General features: G+C 44.5%; 1 protein-coding gene and 1 long non-coding RNA gene across 5 annotated transcripts in view; one reads left to right on the top strand and one right to left on the bottom strand.

The window, feature by feature from the left end:
* Window positions 1–8,023, top strand: part of RNF152 (ring finger protein 152) — a 78,913-nt gene extending 70,890 nt beyond the window's left edge. For all 4 annotated transcript variants that reach the window (XM_043559013.1, XM_043559017.1, XM_043559014.1 and 1 more), the window contains one exon: window positions 266–8,023. In XM_043559013.1, the coding sequence (XP_043414948.1) occupies window positions 413–1,024 (612 nt within the window). In that variant the 5' untranslated portion in view covers window positions 266–412 and the 3' untranslated portion in view covers window positions 1,025–8,023. The remainder of the gene's footprint in view (window positions 1–265) is intronic.
* Window positions 8,024–16,050: 8,027 nt separating this feature from the next.
* Window positions 16,051–16,873, bottom strand: LOC122470061. The gene is made up of 2 exons (XR_006293810.1): window positions 16,500–16,873; window positions 16,051–16,353 (listed from the first exon to the last, which is right to left on the bottom strand). It is a non-coding gene; the product is annotated as an uncharacterized LOC122470061 (long non-coding RNA).
* Between the last annotated feature and the right edge of the window lie 7,163 nt (window positions 16,874–24,036).

Here is a 24,036-nt window from a genome sequence, read left to right as displayed (position 1 = left end):
GGGCAGCATCCACGGCCATGAAGGTGTTCCCTTTAGAAATGAGCCAAGGATTTACCGTAAGAAGCCACCCAGACAACTCATTTACCTTCCATGGGACGTTACAAGCAGGAATCCCATCCTAGCCTCACGAGTGGGAAATTTTTACACTTTTGACCCAGTGTCAAGACGTCTGAACGGTGGTGCACAAGTCCATCAGATGTGCTGACCATCTCGGCTTGTTTGAAGTCATTAACTTTTGTGCATTTTGTTTGTTTGTTTCCTCCAGAAATGAACACGCCTGAGCATGCCCTGTGCCTGTGAGCTACCTGATCTCCTCACGACTTTGGCAAGACGACAAGGAAGGCGTGGGGGTTCTGGACTCTGAGAACACGCTCCTTCCCCTTGGCCTTGGCCTTCCCGCGCCCAGCCCACCATGGAGACGCTCTCCCAAGATTCCTTGCTGGAATGTCAGATCTGTTTCAATTACTACAGCCCCCGGCGAAGGCCCAAGTTGCTGGATTGCAAACACACCTGCTGCTCGGTGTGCCTCCAGCAGATGAGGACGAGCCAGAAGGACGTGAGGTGCCCCTGGTGCCGGGGCATCACCAAGCTGCCCCCGGGCTTCTCCGTGTCGCAGCTGCCCGACGACCCCGAGGTCCTCGCGGTCATTGCCATCCCGCACGCGTCCGAGCACACCCCGGTCTTCATCAAACTTCCCAGCAATGGGTGCTACATGCTGCCCCTGCCCATCGCCAAGGAGCGAGCGCTGCTGCCCGGAGACATGGGCTGCCGCCTGCTGCCCGGGAGCCAGCAGAAGTCCGTCACCGTGGTGACCATCCCGGCAGAACAGCAGCCCCTGCAAGGCGGGGCTCCCCAGGAGGCGGCGGAGGAGGAGCCGGACCGGCGGGGCGTGGTGAAAAGCTCCACCTGGTCCGGGGTGTGCACTGTGATCCTGGTGGCCTGCGTCCTCGTCTTCCTTCTGGGCATCGTGCTGCACAACATGTCTTGCATTTCTAAGCGCTTCACTGTGATATCCTGTGGCTGAACGGGGCTGCAAGGGAAGGAAGTCTCTCGTGGGTGCCAACTGGGGGTTGAGCAGGTGTTGGTGATGGGGTCGCAGTGAGGAGATGGGGGGACGACGCTGATCGTTTGGTGCCGAGCGCTGGCCTCTGGGCCTGCCGCTTGATGAACCGCAGACAGACACGAAGGGTAGATGCGAGGTCTCAACGACACGCCAGGCAAATCATTCTGAGCATTGGCGGCAACAGCTTCGAAGACGATTGCATGCATCCTCATAATCATTTATTAAATGGACTGTAGTTTATGATTTTTCAAAATCATGTTACGAGATAGACAGACGTATTCTACTTAGACGTTAAACCGTGCAAGTGCATACAATGTGATCTTCTCTAAATGTGGTAGATTAAAACCAAGATGCTATGTATACAGTAGAATTAAACCTGAGAATCCATGTAAAAATTCAGCGGCAACATGCAGCGCCGGTTTCTTTCCCCTTTTTAACGGAAACCCAGCCTTCCTTCAGTTGCTAAGGCCTTTTATACTTTTTGAATGGCACCCACATTAAAATAAGTGAAGTGGACAGTCGTTTTTCGAAGAAAATGTCTGAACAAGTGTTTCCAGCGTGTTGCGTTTTGTTACGTACCTTCAGTTTTCTTCCCTTGTAATTAGAGCTCGCTATGTGTTTATTAAACGGAAAGCCCAACAGGGGAGCAATAAACTGAGTAATCATGAGAAATGCCTAATCCCACAGGAACCCTGTATGCCAATTTTTCTCAAGCCATCTCACAAAATAAGGATTTTAAATGTAAATATTGCGTATTTGTGTGTGTGCGTGTGTGTGTCATTTGATTTACCTCAGGTTTTGAATCTTTTCAGAAGAATCCCGGGAGTAAGACTTTGTGGGCCTGAGTCCAGGGTCTGAAACGGTGGCCCCCTCTTGAGCACCGGGACCCACACAGTGAAGTGTCACTCGCATGTCACTTCCAACATTTGCTCCTCTTCTATGCATTCAAGTCCTGTATCCTGTGAGCCACGAATGGAGAGGAACAGAAGAGATTCTGTCTCTTCTCCCGATTTGGAGGTATCGTAATAGATACGAATGTTGTCCATCGATGCCAAACCTAGACTGGCATTTTAACAGACAGTCCATGATTACTTTTTGAAAGATACTATTCCATGAGAGCTAAACCATTTAGAATTCCGGTGTCCTCTTGTTGGCGTAAGTGAGAAAATCTCTTGTATTTCAACATATGTTGTTATTGAGACAAGTGACAAGGTAAACTAACAACTCACATTCCCAATTTCAGTGGACCAGTTCCATCAGAAGTTCTCAAATATTTTTCAGTGTGTAGTAAGTCTATAGATGCTCATGAAGAAAGATCTACTGGCATCAAAGGGTAAATTCCTGTACCTGGATGTGTGTGCGTTCAGAAATAGCTATGAGTTTGACAATTCTCTTCTAATTTCTTTTATGGAATTCATAAAGCAAGTGTATTTGAGAGCTCAAAGTAGAAATTAGGTTAAAATGCCATTTTATTGTGTAAGCTATTGGGCATTATACAACAAATAATCTAGGATTTATTTGGTATTAATAATTTAGGTATCATATTAGCCAAATACTATCCTCTATTACGTAACATAATATACTGTTGGGTTAGTGTCAATTTCTCAAACTCTTCCAGGCTGCCATAATGCATGTCTGACCTAATTTCTATTCCTCTTGGAGGAAAAAAAAAAAAGAAAGAAAGAAAGAAAGAAAAAACACACCAAAATGTCGCATTAAGAATGCTACATTTCAAATGGGCTTTTACCCTTGCAATTTTCAGCCAGGCCATATTTAAGTTAATTTTTTGAATGATAATCTACATCTGTTTACGTACAGTAGGAAATGACTGGCCCTGTAGCGTAGCGTGTCCTAGAGTTCTACGTGTTAAGTAGGTTATTTATAGACACTAATGTGTGTGATGATACAGCGCCCTGTGTTTCTTAGTGCAAAGCTGTAGAATAAAAATGTCCACGTAACTTAAAAAACAATCCCATGCTAGAGCTGCAGTGAAGCAGTGCAAAATTAATCGGCTCTGTGATAGATTCTTGACTTTACAGTTTAAGGTAGCGAGAACACCTAAACCAGAATTTTTTGTGTGAGACTTACTGACATGAGAAATCCTGTTTAAATGGATTCTGCCTGCAGTTATTCATGCACTGCTCGTTAAGGTGTGCGTTTGTGCACACACGTGCGTGTGTGTGTGTATGTGTGTGTGTCATATCTCAGCCTGCAGATAAAGTTTTCCTAGACTTGATGTTTTCATGATGGTTGACATCCCACTGCTCTGGCCTCTTCCGACATTTACCCACGACACTAACAACTCACCTGCCCCCTGTGGCAAAAGTCCAGTGACACAATCAACCAGAAGTCACAGTTGCACATCAATGAAAAAGTCACAACCGAAAGCACAGAAAGTTGGGAGCTGAAAGCAGCCTCTGCCGGCTTCATTTTGTACATGAGTCCGTTGAGGCCCACAGAGGCACGTGGCAGCTTGCAATTCTGCAGCAAAGGGGAGTCGAGAACTTTGCACTGTAGTTCTCTCTTGCTCCTGCCTAGGCCCGTTGACATCTCTGTTGGGCTATGATCTTTTCGAGGGTGGACGAATACACTGTACTAACTCAGCTATTGCTTTAGGGTTTTTTTTTTTTAATATATATATTCATTTTAGTTAGCATCTACCTCTCTGGAAAATGACAGGAGGGTTGATTGAAGGAAGAGTATAGACATTTAATAAAAACAATGCGATTTGAAGTTTTGAAATTGCAAACCATTGGTTCCCCTCCCCCTTCTTATATAAAGGACAATGAGTGTTGTGTAAATAGTAAACCTTAAGAAGCATGAATTTTCATCTTTATTAATGATCTTGACATAAGCAAAAGAATGCTTAATATGTTAAATAGAGCCAAGTATGCTATCAAAACAGCATTGTCTTTGGAAAATTTTCGTGTAGTGACCTGGGGCATAAGTTGTGATGAAAAGGCAAATTAGTTCTCAGTTCCGGTCATGGTTTATGATTAGAAAGCTAAAAGGTATTTTCTTTAAGAATATAATTAAGTTTAATCTTGCGCATGACTTAAGAGTAGGTCCCTTGAAGGTTAAACCGTATGCTGGTGCAGCCTTTGAGATCTAGTCTGTTCAATAGAACTTTCTCTGATGATGGAAATGGTTTATAACCTCTGCTGTCCAAGATAGTAGCCACTAGCCACATTGGCTAGTGGGCAGTTGGAATGGGGGGAGTACAACTGAGGAGCTGGCTTTTGCATTTTATTTAATTTTAAGTTATTTAAACATAGTCACTCACATATGGCTGGTGGCTACCATAGTGGACAGTGCAGTTCTGGAGGGGTGTGCACTGGGATCTAGCATCAGAGTGTTAATAGAGTAACAGAGTAAGGCCAAGAAGACAGTTTGTGGTTTAGTAAGATGCAGTTGGTTGAAAAATTCCTTTCTGGGCTTAAAAAGTATATGATCTCAAGTATGACAATAAAAATGTACTGATCACCCTTAGGGGTTGTTACTTATGTACGTTGGGCCAAAGAATGATCAGCGAAGCTTAAAGAGTGCTTTATGAAGCCCCGTTTCTGGGATCATTAGCTGCATGTGAATCTATCGTCCCCAAATAGTAGTTAGACAGTAGCTGTAAAATGTTTGACTTGCAAGCTATGCATGACCTGTACTGTGAAACTGTGTTTAGGGTCTTATGTCCAAAAAGTAAATGTTACAGAAAAAAAAAAAAAAGTCAAATGAAATTCCTCTTCACTTCTATCATCTTACTCAAACTTCTCACTGCATTAGTAAGGTGTGAAATGTAAGAGCAAGCACGTTTTGCAGTGTTCACAGAGGGTTTTCGTTTGCCCTTGAAGTCTGCCAGCTTGTCATTGTATTTGGTGTGGGCATGTGTGGGCATCCTTTTTCAGGTGCCAGACTAAAACATAGGTACGATTTTAGAATGAGATTTGACACTGTTTTATAGTCTCTTTGGTTTTTCCTTTCAGTTATCACTGGACAAATTAAAAATTTGCAGCCTGGCTCAAAGACTTTTATTTTTTTACATTAAAAAACATTGCCCATGGAATTTAAAGACTTGAGGGTTATTAAAATGACTAAAATTGCTTTTTAAGTGAGTAGAGGAAAGCAGAAAATTCCATTGGAAATACGTTTTCATAGAAAGATGAGACTCTTCCTGATAGTATGGAATTTATTCCAGTCTAGATTTCATAAACATCGCATTTGTTTCGACTGAGCAGAATCGGTGAATATTTTTTTTTCCCTAGAACTCATCCGTGGGCATGACTGTTCTTTTTAGCTTGGTTTTTTGCCAAAATGGTAGTTTTTCTTTAGGCCTAAGAGGAACTTAGAGGTCTAAAGGCTATTGGTATGAGGAGTGATATCGAAAAGGTTTGAATTTCTATCTTATCTGAGAAGAATACTGCTGCCAGCCAATCAGTGTTTTCTTTCCACACAAGAAGTCACCAGTCAGTTGATCTGTTGTCCTGGACCTGGAAGGAAAGACCGTTCCTTGCCATTTCCATCTAAAAGGTAACCCTTACCAGAATAGAAGCTCCAAAGAATTAAGTGATCAAGATCATTCAGTAACTATTGAAAATAGTAGTCTATTTCAAAAGCAATGAAGATCAGTTAAATTTTATTAAGCATGAAATACTTCTAAAAAAAATAAGTGGCAATTCAAGCCATTGATTTTTTTTTCTGACCTGATCCACTGTATAGAGATATATATCTATATCTGCACATGTAGGTATAGACATATATGTAGATACACACACAATGTAGCTGTAATAAGAGTTAAAAAATCAAGTAAAAATGTTATTAGTCATGTCTTCCCACTTGTGGGTTATATGATGTTGAATTTAGATGTTAATTTCTTAGCACATGCTATAGGCTGCATACATTATATCAAACCAACCACCTTTGGGAATGTCTATAGAAATAAACCCATGAGACTTTTCAAATATACAAAGAGGTGGGTTCTACTGTATACATTTTATTGGAAAGCCATTGATGACTGAAGAACATAAACAGGTGGGGCATTTAATTTCTGTCTTCCAAATGGCTTGTTTTTTGGCTCTGCTCAAGCATCATGCGGGGAGTACCATTATTCCTGAACTCTTGCAACATGGCTCCGATTTCTCTGCGCAAGTTTCCTTGCACAGTTGGGCCAATGGGTTTTTCTTTTTTTTCCTTTTTTTTTTTTTTTTTTTCAGGATTCACTGCCTGGGGTATCCCACTATGTATCTCTCACTTGTGATGTAGTGGTGCTTGAAAACACTCATCTCGTTAGCTGGACTTTATTATTCTAGTCTAAGATTTTTGATACTATTCATATTATGATCTTTTTAGGGACAATCAGTAATATTTGGGGCAAAGTACAGAGGAGTCTCTCAAAGTCTGTGACAGCATGTATTTTCTTTGTTTTTCTGGGGGTGCTCTCATAGCTGTCCCTGTTCTTCTAGAACACTGCTCTAAATTCATCACCACAGGATGTAGGGCTAATAGCTCATGTGGAAGTTTTCTGTGTTCTTCCTGTGAGTTACTGGGTGATTCTAACAAGAGTTTTCCAAAGGGACATTCGATTTTTACTTTGACATTTGCTTTTTGAGAATCCAGAAGTAAGACAGTTGAATGTGTTGGTGGTAAAGGAGCATGGGCTATAAGAAGGAGGAAATAGATGAGGCAGATGCCCCCATGAGGGAAACAAGTATCAACCTCAATCTGTGTCATCTCTATTTAAGCAGTGGGAGAACAGGCTGCTGTCTTATACTGTGCTTCAGAAAAGTCCTGGTCTGATGTTTCTGGCTGAGAGACAACCCACCCACTGTGTGGGAGCAGTGGGGACGTGATCTTGGATCTATAGCAATAGATAGGCAGATCTGCCCAAGACGGTGAGAAAATACTTGCATAAAAGGAGGGAAGTCTATAATGGGATTATGGGTCCAAAACCAAATATAAAGGAGCTGAAGGTCCATCATGGCAGACACCAGCTGAAGAAAAAAACACAAGGACAACTAGGAATAACTTAGCCAAGCACAATTTGTCATTCTAGAATGGCCTGCCGAATTCAGTTCAGGGTGTTGAAGTTGAAGACATCTAGGGAATGGGCTCAGCTGATGAGCGGATCCAAGGAGGACCCCTGGGTTGTCCCCACACCGGTCAATTTGAGAGCTTGCTCTTAGAGGTGGTTGCTGAATCATTACAGACAAACTCTCACAATGGCCTCTTCACAGTGGAATGCCATGCCTGTGCCTGTGGATGTATCCTGACTTGAGTAGGTTGATACTATTGGGAAGACTCGTTCGAGACTATTCGAGACTATTTTGGTTTTTCTCCTGGTTGTTGTCATTTATTTTATATATAGTTTTTATACCACCACGTGTTCCTGTTTGCCTCACTTGACGGTTGCAGGTGGGGAGGCTGGTTTCAGCGTGGGGCAGAGGAACTCCCCGACGTAAGCCATGCAGCTGCTGCACGGGGTTCCTGCCCTTCTTCCAGCTCCACTGGTGGGTTCCCTGGCCCTCTGGATAACTAATACTCCAGTCAAATGGCTAGATTAATGCTGCTCAGAGGCTAACTCAAGTCCTTGACGTGTTTCATTTACAATTATGTGGATTATTTATTTTGGGAGCTTTTCTTTTAAAGGGCCAAATAGCCCTACAGATAAATGAGCTGCTGGGCTGTGTAGAAAATATTGTTCAAATGTTGCCAAATAATTGACTTTGGAAGGGGGATATCAAGCTGCTGTTTATAAATCTGAATGTCTTAAAAGCACTCTTGCTTGCTCTCTCTGTTGTAGATGGTGTCTTAGCAAGTCCTGAGGTTTTCCAATGAACCCCATTTTAATATATGGTATTTTTGTATGCCAAACTGGTGTCTTGTCCTTTGTATATGTGGTAATGTTGATTTTATGACTACTGTTAAAACACATTTGCTATGATTAAAATTCATAAAACGATTTCAAATAGACTCACGCGTTTGTTTCTTTTTTCTTCCCACTCCACGGAGAAAAAAAAAATTGGCTAGAATTTTCATCATCGGCTAGTCTAAGAATTTTAATAGACTCAGGTAATAAAGCAACAAGGAGCTCCCGAGCCAAGAATTTTAAGTGGAGGTGACCTTCAAGTGGCTCCTCTGAGAAGCCAAAGAACGCATTTGTAATGAGTAAGCCCAAACATGGTTTTGCAACTTGGGTTTTCGTGGCTTCTGGTGGCCCTACCTTTCTCTTCTACTGTTTAGAAACGGCATTGTGTGTGTCCGACCCCAGGTGGACCATCTTATTGTACTATGTGTAGAACAACTTCACACAGGCTCCTGTGTAGTGAGAGGTCTGTCTGGAGAGGTATCTTTCAGTATATGTTTTCATCAGTGGGGCAGAGTGTTTTGGAGAGCCTTTAAAAAAAAAAATACATATATATATATATATATATATATATATATATATATATATATATTTTGAGGGGGAAGGGTAGAGAGAGTGGGAGCAAGAGAACCCCAAGCAGGCCTGCACTGTCAGTGCAGAACCCTACACGGGGCTCAATCTCATGAACCTGGAGATCATGACCTGAGCTGAGTTGGACGCTTAACCAACTGAGCCACCCAGGTGTCCCCGGAGAGCCTTTTTTGATAAAAGCATCCTTTCAGTAACTCTGGGTCACATGAATGAATTTCAATTTAGTTTAGCAAGTGGCCTAATCCTGCTTGAGGGGTCATCGATGATCTGATATGCATGCATGCTAGAATAAGCATGACCAGGCTCTCTCTGGACAATTCAAACATAATCCCCATAGTTTTAAAAGTGTGAGATTACTGTGATTCAATACCCATTTCTTGTATCAAAGAGCAAGCTTTGTATTAGGGAGTCCAGATTTTTGAAAATAAATTTATTTAGCATATTTTAGAATTCCTGGTATGGATTTCCCTGGTCTTAGAGTGTGTGTGTGTGTGTGTGTGTGTGTGTGTGTGGGTGGGTGTGTTGGGGAGGGGAGGGATTCCCTTATTGTTAGGGCTGCTTTCTCATGCTTGAATTTTTCTTTCAGCTGGAGAAGGAGTCGACTGGGAGGGGGCAGAAAGGCATGTAAGGCATTTATTAAATAACTTACGCTCCTCCATTCCAGAACTGGATTGTGCCTAGAGCTTTATCTGGAGACTTCTCTGTAGACTTCGTGGGAACTGGGTGAATGAGAGGGGATCACAGGCAAGCCCCACGTGCATGTCTTGTCTGAGAATGTCCGCGTTGGCAGTCTCTTTAGATGCGACTCTGTTCGGAAAGCACAGGTTTTCTGCCTCTGGGTGTAGGGTTGGACGAAGGTCGGGGTGGCGGGGGGATCCTGTATCCACTCCGAGGTCTTTGCCACCCTGGCCCCTCCCAACAACGGGGCACTGCACATGAGCAGCGAAGGGTCGGGAGTGGATGGTAGAGGACGCCAGGAAGTGATGGGAACCAGGCCTGGTGTCCACGGCATATGCCACCCTCACCTTCAGTCCTTACATACGTGTCGCCTCCAAATATCCGGCCAGATTTCCTGAAACGAAAGCCTGTCTGTCTGCCAGTGCCTTGTTTTTCTCAATGCTTTTGTTTCCAGTGATGACTCTTGAAGAAAAAGCCATGTTCCGTGTACATAGTATAGCACCAAGCTGGGTAGATGGGAGCTGGGGGCAAAGGAGCTGAGATCCTGGGAGCGGACTGAGCCTCTGGTTTTCTTTTTATACGTTTGAAAACTTTTGCACCATGCTTGACCCAGAAAACGCTGTAGCTGCAACTGAATTCAGTCTCTCTCATTCCTCTTCTTGCTCCCTGCATTCCCCACCTCTTCACACTATTTTGCCTCGATAAATGAATGCTTCTATTATTGTTTGCAAGGGCAGGTGAATGTGGAGGTGCGCATGTGTGTGCACACATGCATGTGTATGTGTATGGTGCGTGCATGCATGCATAGGAACACTCGATGTTCATATGAAATGCATGTGAACATTTCACAGACTCTTGGCACAGAGGTTTTTAGAGGTTGAAAAAGTGAAGATCTTTGGAGAGTACACCAGTTGGGCTGTAAAGAAAGGATAATTTATATATAATCACTTGGGAAAATAGGGAGGAGGAAGCTCCCCTTGGGCCATTCATTCCTCCACATGGCATTTCCGATGCTTGCCAGGCACTGATGCTGCCAAGATGAACGAGATGGAAATGGCCCCATCCTCTTGGACCTCACAGTCCTGTAGGGAAGACAGGCATTAATAAATAAATACTGTTGGGGCGCCAGGGTAGCTCAGTCGGTCAGGCGTCCAACTTCGGCTCAGGTCATGATCTTGCAATTCATGGGTTCCAGTCCCATGTCGGGCTCTGTGCTGACAGCTCTGAGCCCGGAGCCTGCTTTGGATTCTGTGCCTCCCTCTCTCCCTGCCCCTAACCCACCTGCATTCAGTCTCTGTCTCTCTCAAAAATAAACAAACATTTTAAAAATACATACATACATACATACCTACAATTTATGGCCATTGCAGAGGTATGTGGTGTTTAAATGCACATAATAGGGAAGAGGTCAGGCTGATCTGGTGGTTTCAGGGTAAGGCATTAGTCAGAAAAGGCTTTCTGGAGGAAATGGCTTCTAGAACGAGATCTGAAGGATAAGTTGGGGTCAGCGAGAACCATTTGTGAAAACACATTCAAGAAGGGACAATAAGAGACAGAGGAGGCACGATGCCTTTTATGGAGGCAGAGTTGGCTTTTCTTGCCAGGCTCCCTGCCATCTGTGCATTGCCTTATGCCGTGTTGCATGGCGATTGATGATATTTCAGTATGACTCTCCAGTCCCCAGAAATAGCCACAAAAGAACCTTTTACAAAAGCACAGCCATGGGGTCTGTTTCACGGGTAGTTATTTTCATCAGACATCACTGTATGTGAAACCCGCTCCACAATGAACATTTCACCTCGCTGTGCTCACAGAACACGTGGTTGTTATCCGCCTGTGCCATGTGCAGAAGAAAAGGACACGTCGAGTCTTTTGTTCCAATAGTTATGCTATTAGTTTCTGAGCCAAATAGGTGTCGAGTCTGAGCTTGCTGACATAGGCTATGGGTCAACCGCTAAGATCTTGTCTTGAGAAAAGCATTTCCCAAGCTGTATTTTGAGATAGTTGTAGGTATTATGTGAAAAATGTTTTGTGGTTAAATAAACTGGGATAATACTGGGTTGAACAGTTTTTTTTCTTAATTGCAGAACTTTTCAGAGACTTTAACGTACACAGCATGTTCTCTAGAGAAACAGAACCAATAGGGTATGTGTATGTGTGTGTATACTCTCTCTCTATATATATGTGTGTGTGTGTGTATTTATACACATATATCTATATAAATCTATCATATTGTATACGTATCTATCTATAAGAGTTATTTTAAGGAATTAGCTCATGAAATCACAGAAGCGGTCATCTTCAGAGTAAACCAGTAGGCTGCAGACCTAGAGAAGGGTTAATGTTATAGCTTGAGTCCAAAGAAGTCTGCTGGCAGAATTCCCTCTTCCTCAGAGGTCAGTATTTTTTTCTCTCAAGATCTTTGAATGGACCCACCCACACTATGGAGAACAATGGGCTTTACTCAAAGCCCATTTAACTGTTAATCTCATCTAAAAAATACCTTCACAGTAACATCCAGACCAGTGTTTGACCAAATATCTGGGCATCATGGCCTATCCCAGTTGACACATACAATTAATCATCACAATATGCTAAAGGGCCTTGCACATCTGGAAAAAGGAAACATAATACGTATCACTTTCTCCCAACTGAGGTGAGTAAAGAATCCATTATTTGCAGAACACCTATTAACATCTGGTAAAACACAGTTTGGAGACTACTGACCTTGAATAATGATTCACAATTTGACTTATTCTAGAGAGTTAAAATATGGCTACACACACACACACACACACACTGCTTAATTTTTATGTAATAAGATTAAACCATTAGCCTGCATGTTTGCTGTTTAAAACAATAACATGTAAATGTAAAATAACCCAATACTTCGATTTACTTTCATGTTATATTGTAATTTGCATGCTAAAACTCCGTGTTCTGCACACATGACTGATGAAATGTTCCCATATCAGTAAATTATGAGGGGAACTATGTATACATCTGCTTTAGTAATAACAGAATGGATGATTCATACTCGAACAAGTGCATACATACCAGAGTAATTTTGGAAAATTATAGCCTAAAAATTCATAAATATTCAGTACTACATACTATGGGGTTAAAAACAACCCACAACAAACTAAATTGATAATGAGGAACAAAACTAACAATAATTTGCTGTGAAGAAGCAAGAAGCGTGGCAATTAAAAACCGATTATTCAAGGCAGTCCTGATAATTAATATGTATCCTTCCCCCAAATTGTAGGAATCCAACCATTTGCATATGCATACATGTAATTGGAGCCTTGCGATATTAGTAAAATACTGAATTAGAGCCATGCCTAAATTCTCTAAAATCTAAAAAGCACTAATTTTGGTTTAAAAATACCAAATGTGGCAGAACATATGTAGGCAGTTATTAATGAGTTGATTTCATGCAGTCACTTAAGAAAAAGTTTTGAGATTGGCAAGGGCAACCCATTAGGAAGATTTGTTGGCCCTGCCATGGGCAGAGGTCCACACTTTGAAAACCGCTGCATAGAGGACTAGACAAAAAAACAAAGGAGTTTACGAAGATATGCACGACACATAAATTAAAAATAAATTGTTTTCCCATTTCATAGGAAATCATTTTAACAGAAATATAAATTTCGTGGAATGAAATCAATAGTTGTAATAGTTACTTTCCATATACCCAATATATAGGCAATATAAGGACTATCTATGCTTCCATAAATTTCTATCAGTTTATATATACTTTACTTTTTTAGGTTTATTTATTTTAAGAGAGAGAGTGGGGAGGAGCAGAGAGAGAGAGGGAGAGAGAGAGAATTGAGCAGGCTCCACATTGCCAGCACAGAGCCCGATGCAGGGCTCGAACCCACAAATTGGGAGATCATGATCTGAGCCAAAACCAAGAGCTGGACACTTAACCAACTGAGCCACCCAGGCACCCCAGTTTATATATACTTTAAACACAATTGGCCCCACTGCACAGTTAAATTACATCCCCCACCCCATTTAGGACAAATCACATCTCGTTTCTAGCTGTACGTCAGGCAACCAAGAAATGGTCCCTAGTTTACCCATGCTAGTCTGCCTCATTCCCCAGCCATCGTAAAGGTAACATTCATTCCAAAGTAGAAGGTTTGCACTTCCTCAAATTTCAGCTGAGCTCCTCCAGCCTTTTCCAAAGAGATTTGGTGACTTATCTCTTATATACAAACCATTATTAATTTCAGAATGACTTCAGTTTATACAGTTCTGAAAAACTGGGTTTTGCTTTAAAAAAAAAAAAAGAAGATGGGGCTCTGGGTGGCTCAGTTGGTTGGGCACCTGGCTCTTGATTTCGGCTCAGGACATGATCCTAGGGTCGTGGGATTGAACCCCACATTGGGCTCTGTACTGAGTGTGGAGCCTGCTTGAGATTCTCTCTCCCCCTCCCTCTTCCCCTCTCCCATGCTTGGGTGCTCTCTCTCTCTCTCTCTCTCTCAAAATAAAATAAAATAAAATAAAATAGAGGAGAGACTGAATATGTAAATTTTGGAGAAGCAGAATTAGTGGATTTGGGGTTACATGGGGAAAGACTTCCTATAAGAGAATTTGAACACAGTACTACTGACAGAGGGGTTCATGTTAATGCTGCCTGGATTTTCCCCTGATGGACCGGGACCTATCTGTGCTTTGCACTCACCACTGCACCCCCCAGCACCCAGAGGAGTGATTGAGGCTCAGTGAGTATTTGCTGAATGAATGAGGGTATGAGTCAGCCTGTCTGCTGGGATAACTCGGCGCCAGCAGGCTTCAGATGCGCTGGCAGTTTTGGAATACCCGGGTGGTTGGGATTCTCTTCTTTGCCGATCTCATCACTTTCCACACTTAGATTCTTGCCACTGCTGAGGGGAAGAGTTTGCTTTCTCTTTCCTGCCCATCAAGCCCGTTTTAATGAGCTGTTCCTGTTCAGCTGTCTTCCGGCAATAAAGTCATTTCCTCTTCCTTAAACTGTTCGTGCCCAAGGCTGAATGCCTTGGTGACTTCACTTGTTCATCAGAACTCACTGATGTCAGGTCTATACCAGCCCTCTCACTCGGCCGCCTACAGATGTTGCGTTTCCCCGCGGCCTACCTGGGGCACACGACCGCGCTCTGTTTTGTTGTACTGAACGACGGTGTGTGGTGTGTGTCTTAGGAGGGAGGGGGAGGGTCTGGATGAGGGAGTGACGGGCACGAGAGGCAGCCGGCGTGGCACATCGGAGCAGGCGCTCACTCCCGGAGGCCTCCCTCACCTCATCCCGGGCCCAGCTCTGGGAGGAGAGGGGGAGGTTGTGTGTGAGCGTGACCGTATGAGTGTGTGGGTGTGGGTAAGTATGTGAGTGTGAAAACGAGTGTGCGCCAGTATGTGAGAGCCTGGGTGTGAGTATGACTGTGCGTGTGGGTAAGTGTGTGAGTGTGAGCACGAGTGTGCATCAGTGAGAGTGTGAGTATGAGTGTGGGTGTGAGTTTGAGTGTGAATGTAAGTCTCTGAGCAGGAGCACAGCTGTGTGAACGTGAGCACGAGTGTGCATCAGTGTGTGAGAGCCTGGGTGTGACTATGTGCGTGTACATACGGGAGCCTGAGCGTGTGGGAGCACGAGTGTGCGTTGGTGAGCGTGTGTGAGAGTAGCGAGTACGGGATCGAACAATGGGATCGAAAGTGAGAGCCAGACGCACGTCGGTTCCGCCAACACTCGCAGGGCGGGTCTCCACACACCGCATGTGCTCAGGTGGAAAACAATCTGAATTATAAGGTGATACCTTATCTTTCCGGTGGGAAGAGCTAAAAAAAAAATATGCAAGTTAGGCCAACTTGAATATAGAAACTTTTATAGGCGTAGATGCCAAATGTCTGCTTTAAACATAATTTACCTTAATTGTACAAGAGTCTTAAATCTTGGGTGACGTTTCGCTCTTTGCCTTTAAAAACAATTCTATCAGGTGACCTCCGCAAGAATTTAAAACTAGCAGTTTCTTCGTATTGCAATGGAAATGATAATAACGGTGTATGATTTGTAGGGTCGTTGTGAGGGTTAAAACATTTGATGCAAACAAAGCAAGGGCTTAGGGCAGTGCCTGCCTGGTACGTTGTGAGGGCTCCACCAAGGGCTGAGGCACGAATGCGCGTGTGGGCGAGCGAGTTGCTAGCTCGGGTCTCATCCAGGCTGAGTTTTGTTCTTCAAAGTACACAAACCTCATACTAGGCAAGACAATAGGGATGTGAAAATTTGGGCTACTTTCTCCTTTCCTTTAGGAGCGGTAAGTTTTGAGGTAAACAATCTTGCCTTCTCTTTGGGCAGATCTAGTAACTGTCAGGTAACTGTCACCGACTCCACATTTGAAAGACCTGCACTGGGGCACTTGGGTGGCTCAGTCGGTTCAGCGTCCGACTTCGGCTCTGGGCGTGATCTCACAGTTTGTGGGTTTGAGCCCGCGTCGGGCTCTGTGCTGACAGCTCAGAGCCTGGAGCCTGCTTCGGATTCTGTGTCTCCCTCGCTCTGTGCCCCTCCCCAGCTTGTGCATACTCTCTCTCTTTCTCTCAAAAATAAATAAATAAACATTAAAAAATTTTTTTAAAAAGACCTGCATTCAAATTTCAGTGGAAGGGTCTAGAAATGTAAGGCGAATTGAGGCTATGGAAAAAGGCACTTGAGAGACAAAGCGTCTAGAAAATAACAATAACTAACTGTGCAAATAAGACTGCTTTGTTTTTTAAATTTTTTCACGCCTTTGAGCACAGTTTTTTCCCTGTTCTCACTTTTTCCCAAACCAGAAGCCTGTTTCATTACGGTCTTCACTTTGCTCTTCAAGACTGAGTGACTTTAGGTGCGTTTAATTCAACTGGATTTATTCGAGAAGCTCAAGAACTAATTTATTTATTCTATTTATTTTTACAGCATGCCCATTACCCAGGGATTCTGGGCCCATATAAATGATATGCTTGGGATTGGCAAACAGGAACTGGTGATAAATGGACAGGGAGCAGACCGTCTGAAAGCATTAGTCAAAAGGACTCTTCCCTTCCAGAAATGCTTGGTTAAGCAGGTTGGTCTTGCAGTTTTCTTGGATCTTGACATTTTATGTGCACGTTGCTTGCCCGTTTTTTGACATACACAACAAGCACAGCGAGGTCCCTGGGTGGAGGTGGGGCAGCCAGAGAGGAGCCCCCAGCAGGGCAATGAGTGGGACCCAGAGGCAGGGGGTGGGCCTCCCCCCGACCTCCGCAACCATTGTGCAAAGGCCCGGGCTCTGTCCCCTGGAGGTCTGTTTTGCAACTCACGAAGGGGAGGATTCTGGGGCGGAGGATTCTGCACGTTCTCAAAAGGTCAGGTAGTTTCAACCCAGGTTCAAGCAGAAAAAATCAAAGATACCGGTCCTCACTTGAGGGGAGGTCAGGAGCACACTGAAGAGGAACCCAGACTGAAGATCTCTTAAGTCCTGCTCAGGAGAAAAGCACGAACAGCGACATGATCAAAGAGGAACCAGAATGTTGTTTTGGCTGTTTTGGTTAATTCTCTCCTCAGCTGAGGAGACCCATTGGACACCACACTGTCCCTGTCATTTGCTGTCAGCCTTTGAGCAGGTCACCTCGTCTTTCCAGGCTTCTGTTTCCTTATCTAAAAAAGGAGGAAGCTGGCCTGCAGTAGAGGTTTTCAGAGAATGTTTCCTGGGAGGCCTGGGGGACGCCAGTGGAGGGCAAGGGGAGGACTGGGAAGGTGCCAACCATATTTCTGTCCGGTAAAAGGAATTCTATCGGAAGAAATAAACTTGAAAGTCACTTTTCTTGGGGCGCCTGGGTGGCTCAGTCGGTTAAGCGTCCGACTTTGGCTCCGGTCATGATCTCACAGCTCATGGGTTCGAGCCCCACATTGGGCTGTGTGCTGACAACTCAGAGCTTGGAGCCTGCTTCGGATTCTGTGTCTCCCTCTCCCTGCCCGCAACCCTCCCCCCCGCCGCCCCCCAGCCCTGCTCTCTCTCAAAAATAAACGTTTTTTTTTTTTTTAATTTTTTTTTCAACGTTTATTTATTTTAGGGACAGAGAGAGACAGAGCATGAACGGGGGTGGAGCAGAGAGAGAGGGAGACACAGAATCGGAAACAGGCTCCAGGCTCCGAGCCATCAGCCCAGAGCCCGACGCGGGGCTCGAACTCACGGACCGCGAGATCGTGACCTGGCTGAAGTCGGACGCTTAACCGACTGCGCCACCCAGGCGCCCCAAAAATAAACGTTTTTAAAAAAAAAAGAAAATCGGGGCGCCTGGGTGGCTCAGTCGGTTGGGCGGCCGACTTCGGCCAGGTCACGATCTCGCGGTCCGTGAGTTCGAGCCCCATGTCGGGCTCTGGGCTGATGGCTCAGAGCCTGGAGCCTGCTTAGGATTCTGTGTCTCCCTCTCTCTCTGCCCCTCCCCCGTTCATGCTCTGTCTCTCTCTGTCTCAAAAATAAATAAAACGTTAAAAAAAAATTAAAAAAAAAAAAAAAGAAAATCACTTTCCTTGACAAATTCTAAGGAGATTTCTGCCTTTTCTCTAGCCAATCTTTTCCCACTAATTTGTTTGACCCTAATTTGGGTCTAAACTTGAGGTGTGGGCAACCTCTCCCACGGGGGTTCAGGGAAAGATTGCCAACATAGTCTTCTTTAAAGCTGTTCTCCTGGGGCACCTGGGTGGCTCAGCTGGTTAAGCGTCTGACCCTTGACTTCGGCTCAGGGCATGATCTCGCAGCTTGTGGGTTCGAGCCCTGCATCAGACTCTGCGCTGACTGTTCAGAGCCTGCTTGGGATTCTCTCTCTCCCTGTCTCTCTGCCCCTCCCCGGATCTCTCTCTCTCTCAAAATAATAAATAAACTCAAAAAAAAAAAAAAAGCTGTTCTCCCTACCAGGTGATTGTGGGGGTTGTGCCCAGAGGCTATTTGTCATTTTTTACAGACTTTGATGAGAGAAAGTGGCTGATTTTAAAGAAGCAGCTTCACAACCTTGTGGTTTTGAATGTGCCACTCAGCCCAAAGTGCTCTCTAAATGGAAAAAAAATTATTACAGCAGGACTAATCTCTTTTTACAGCAATAAAACGCAGACCCAGTCATATAAATACAGCGGTGGAACCAGCCAGATTTAACTCTGAATGGAAAATGTTTTCAACAAATAGGTCTGGGAGCCTCAAATAAATGACAGACTTAGCAAGAGGTAGAAGATGTGACTTTGCCCTTTTGAAGGCACTCACTCATGTTTGGGACACAGGCGTATGGAGACGCCAAACAGAATCAGTGTGTGTTAATGAGCTAAACAAGGCTCACCTCCCAGCCTCCACAGATGGTGGAGAAGCCTGAAAGCAAATTAAGCCTAAATGGGTCACCAAATGCTTTTCGGTTCTTCTTAGTGATCAAGACGGATCTTCTCGGCCCCGTTGGCCTTTCTAACACAGAGATTTTACAGATTTTACCCCGGCAGCGGGAAGGAGGCGATGGCACCCTGTGAGGTGCCCCACAGATCCTTGTGATTCACTGTGCCAGCGCTGTGTGTATGGGTAAGTGGACTCACCACTTATTTAAAAAACAAACCAGAAACAGCCCTGCATTCCTTCCCCTTTGCTGGGCCGTTTGTATCTAGATCAATGACTCCAAGAAGTCTACAGTTCACTAGAAGTTTTGGCTTTCTTTGACATTTTCCGTCCCCCTGACCAATAACCCGTTGTCAAACTGACTTTCATTTGGGGGGGATGCATAAACAGGGAATTTGTCTTGAGCTGTTGACGTCATGGGGTGCGGGCAGGGGGGACACCTGGTCCAGGGTAAGGTTTGGGTGTAAGCTCAGGCTTCACAGCAAGTTCTCTGTGTAGCCTTGGGAAAAATGAATTCACCTCTCTGGACCTCAGTCTCTGCGTTTGTAAATCGAGGACGGTAAAACCTAGCACCTTGCACAGATACTCTAGGGCTCACACTTGTGAAGATGCTTCAAAAATATGAAAAATATAACATGTATTAATGAAATGCTTCGGTTAACAGTAAATGCTCATTAAATACCTGTTAAAGCAGTGGCTGTAGGCTAAAAACATAGGAGCACCTGGCTGGCTCAGTCGGTAGAACAGGCGACTCTTGATCTCAGGGTCATGAGTTCAAGTCCCACACTGGGTGTAGAGATTACTTAGAAAAATAAAATCTTAACGAATAGACTAAAAAAAAATGAAGCATAGAATTTGTTTATTTTTCTTGGACATTCTTATGGCCACTGCCCTGGTTTTAAAGCTCATCGAGATTCCAGTAGATTCTTGGCTAATGTCCCTGCCTTCTCTGCTTTATCTCTACTAACCACTTGAATAGTTTGTTTAAGTTTATTTATTTATTTATTTTGAGAGAGAGAGAGAGAAAGAGAGAGAGAGAGCACACACATGAGCAGGGAAGAGGCAGAGAGAGAATCCCAAGTAGGCTCCCCACGGTCAGCACAGAGCCTGAACCAAGGCTCCATCTCATGAACCATGAGATCAGGACTTGGGCCAAGATCAAGCTTCAGACGCTTATCTGACTGAGCCAGCCAGGCACCCCCTACTACCCACTTCGTATACTCTTCACCAATGCTAGCGTGAGCTTTCGAAAACCACGGATCTCTGAGCACGCCCCTCTCCTGGTTAAACCCTTTATTGGCTTGGTCCCATCAATAAGACCAGGGTCCCCAAACCTTAGCATCACACGCAGGGGTCCTCACTCCTCCCCGCACCTACCTCTCCAATTCCAGCAGCGTTTAAGGATTTTAAATGTCCCCTGAATGCAATTGTCCGTACGGTGTCTCTCTTTCCCTTCCCGGTGTGACTGGGAACTTCTCAATGTTCTAGCCTTGATGTCGTATAGGCCGGGAAGCTTTTCTGACCCTCCGAGAGAGGGTTCATCCGTCCCTCCTCTGTGATACCTGGTATCTTACGTACCTTTCTTCTTGTGAAAGGCACTATCATGGAACTCGTGGGCTTACATACCTCTGTCTCCTACTGGACTGTAACCTGCCCGTGGGGAGGGGTCTAACTTAGTTCCTGTGTATAAGGGGTCTGTAGAGAGCCTTCTCACTTGTATCTTTTCTTGCACCTGTACTTCTCGAACAGTGCTTGGCTATCGAAAAAGTTGACGCTCTTGAGGCTCGTGAGTGGCATGTCAGAATTTCTGCCCCGACGCTGAATGGCCTTGTTCAGTGGCTTAGATCCCTCCTTGCCATCTACGCCTGCCCTGTTCCTTCTTCTCGCTTTTCCTTTTTTCCTTTCAGATATTTCTGTCAACTTCCCTGCTGAGAGTTGTCTCTGTGATCCTGTCATGTCAGGTGTCCTCTAGCCCCAAACTTCACTATGACCGCCGTGAATGGGACCCGAACAGGGAGCCGTGCAAGGGCTCTGTGGCAGCTTTATCTTCTGATAGTCCCGGGGTCCCTGAGCAGCCCCCGGTTAACCAGTAGGCCACAAGAACTTATTTAAAGACATTATTTAGAATACGCACGCACAGATACAAAATCAGCCCCAAGTTAAGTTTCCAAAACGTTTAAATGACTAAAACTGCTCCGAATGAATGGCTCCTACTGTGTTGTATATCACATGGGATATTAGCATACATACGAATTACTATTCTCCAGGCTTTTTGTGTGAGAACTCTAGGGCATGGAAAGGTTAAGCAGCATTGCTAGAATCATACAATAGTTGATGGTGTTGTCAAAATTCAAATCCAGGCAGTCTGAAAACCATAGATTTGGATAATCAGGATCCTTTCTTTTCGAGAGAGAATTAAAGCTTTGAATGGTGCACACGTAGGTGGTTTTTGTGCTAAAAATATTATACTCTTGGTATATATTTACCACTCAAATGGGGGAAAGTGGTGAAGGAAACAGGGGGAGCGGAACAAAATAAAAAGGAGATGAGATATTTGCAACAGCATGGCTGGACCTTGAAACGTTATGCTTCGTGAAATAGGCCGGACCCGGAAGAACAACTATTGCATGATTTTGCTTACGTGAAGTGTGCAGAGGCGGAATGCGTGATAGAGGTTCCTGGGGGCTGGTGGGGAGGGAGGGAGGGAGGGAGGGAGAGGCATTGTTTAGTGAGTAAACAGTTTCTGTTGGGAATGACGAAAACGTTCTGGAAATGGACGGCGGTGGTGGTTACACAACATTGCAAACGTACCTAACGTCACGCAGCTGCACGCTTCAAAACGGTACGAAGGGTACATGTTATGTGCATATGACCGCAAGAAAAAATAAAATACGAAGCAAGGTAGCAGTTGTATAATCCTGGACAACAGCTTCCTCTTGAGGCAGCCGAAGAGGCCTGACGTGTGATTGAGGGCTCTGCCATTTGCTCTCAGCAAATAGAATTTAATTACTCACGGCCACCCCCCCTCTTCCGCAGCCCTTCAGTGTGGCAGCGGCTCAGGACCATTACTGTTGACAGAGCAAAATTAAGTATCTGGGGGGGGGGGGGAGGGAGTATACATTTCCTCTTCAAAATTAAGGAATTATGCAAAGTAGATGTGCTCTACCTAACGTCACTTTAATCAGAGCTAACTGTATCTTGCACCCAGGAAAAGTGGAGTCTCCTGAAATGCAAAGGGTTGGCTCGAGCCTCCCGCCTGGCTGACCTAGGTCAACAGGTGCCACGCTGCAGCCCAGTCCAGCCAGAAACTGTTCTATCTGACCTGCCAGAGTGCTTGCCTGAGTGGCCAGCAGGTTAAAATCTGGCCATTTCTTACAAATGTGCGCTTCTAGCGTTTTCCTTGAAAAATCGGAAGGTCGGGCAGCGCGGCCTCATGCTGGTACGCAGAGGGGGTCGAGGCTGTCCCGTCCAGGCTGGGCACCTTCAGTACCTCCATCTGCTCCCTCGCTCACGTTTTCTGCTCAGCCCCCTGCACGTGTGGGTTCCTACCTCAGATGCGAGACTTCCCTACCCTTCATCTCATCTCCTCAATAAAACTGCCCAGTCCCTTGGCAGCTCTTGATTTCTGTAGCACTCGCTATGCCTACGCTACTCTTGGCCCTTATCGTGTATTATCTTTTAAAATGTCATATAGACATGACAGAAAGTTCCAGACTCTCTGAAACGGCAAACGTAATTATTTTGCACTACTCTCCATTTCTGCCTTAGAAGACACAGTCACTCATGACCCAAACTAGATCGTAAGACCCTTCAGTGCATAGGCTACGCCTTATATCATCGGATTTTTTTTTTTTTTTTAGCACCGGCATGGGTTGCGTTGGTGTCAGTAATGAATCAGTAGGTTTGGGAACCTCTTTAAGAATGCAGATGACTCGTGAGTTCAGCGATTTAGCGCATTGTGCTAAGGCGGCCAACAGCAGGGACTTCATCCCTTGGAGAGTCAATCCATTGGTCCCATCCTGCGCACACGAACCGTATCTCATCCTCTGGACAATACCCATTCTTGCTCAACGGGCAGAAAGAGTGGCAGACACATGCAAATCCATCGCCTAGTCCTGGGGAAGGATTCATGGGCTGGCCTTGTTATTTCTGTACAAGGAGGCTGTCCTTTAGACAGTAAGGCATCTTTACAAAAGAAGATGGCAGCTATTTGTTTTTAAGCTCATGCTGCAAAGTTTTGAGTGAATCAGTGATGAATTAATGATTATAAGCCAATAACCGATATTAGTTAGATGTTAGGAAGAACGGTGGTTTCGATATGAAGAAAGAAGACCAGGACAATCCGCAATGTGAAGATAGAGTGTGTGGAGTTCGTTGTTATTGAGAAGTCACGTTAATTTATAGGCAAAACATTTTTGATCTGTAAAGAAAGAACTAAAACCAAAGAAAACTGGCGGGTAATCGAGTGTCAAAGCCTCGTCCCTTTGTAGTTCAGTACTTTTTGGTAAAGTCAAATTTGGGCAGTCCTTGCTTTGCACAGTAGAGCATTAACTGAATCACATGCATGTTAGAATCAGGACCATTCAGTTCTGAGATGCACAGGTTTCAGTAAATATGGTAGCAGGCAAAGCGAGGAGTCCAGTGAAGTCCAGTAAAGATTAGTTCTATCTACAAAGAATGAGGGACAATTAAGGAAGATGAGAGAATATTTCCACGATCACTGAAATAAACTAAAGAGCATACGTTATGAGTTATTTAATATTTCAGGTGAGACACTATTTTGCATTGATAGATTTGTTGGTAAATGCCAAGACCCTCCTTCTGACTTGTCAATCAATCCACCCAATACACTTTATATTAGTCAGCATAGTTAGGTTATGCATAGTAACAAACAACCCCTAAGTCTCAAGGGTGAGCACCACCAAGCTTATTTCTCGCTCTTACAACACTGTTTGTGGGTCTAGGTGTCTCAATCTAGGACAGATGCCCTCTGGGCAACATCTCAGGATCCAGACTGAACGGAGAGCCCACCATTCCATAGCTCTACCTCCTGGAACACGTGACCTCCTCAGTTGACAGGGCAGACGAAGAGGGTCTCACACTGGTCATTAAACGCTTTGGCCTGGAAGTGACACGCTTCACTTCTGCTCCAGAACATGGTCCTGCCTAACTGGGAGGGAAGCAGAGAGATGTTATGCTGTCACACACCCCAAAGGAGAGGCAGAGAAGAAACGGGTGAGCAGTAGATATCGCTACTGCCCCTTTCCAATCACCTGACACTTGTATACCAAACTTATCTGGTTAATATTCTAATTTGTTCTCTATAATCCTAGCTAGCTTTGAGGAACTGGCAATAGACATCATCACTTTGTTTAGAGATACAACTAGAAAGAAAGAAAGAAAGAAAGAAAGAAAGAAAGAAAGAAAGAAAGAGAGAGAGAAAGAAAAGGAGATCCTCATGCTTTCATGTGTTCAGCAAACAT

Source organism: Prionailurus bengalensis, chromosome D3 (assembly GCF_016509475.1).
Source record: "Prionailurus bengalensis isolate Pbe53 chromosome D3, Fcat_Pben_1.1_paternal_pri, whole genome shotgun sequence".
NCBI lineage: Eukaryota > Metazoa > Chordata > Mammalia > Carnivora > Felidae > Prionailurus > Prionailurus bengalensis.
This window is presented reverse-complemented; position numbering and strand designations above follow the sequence as displayed.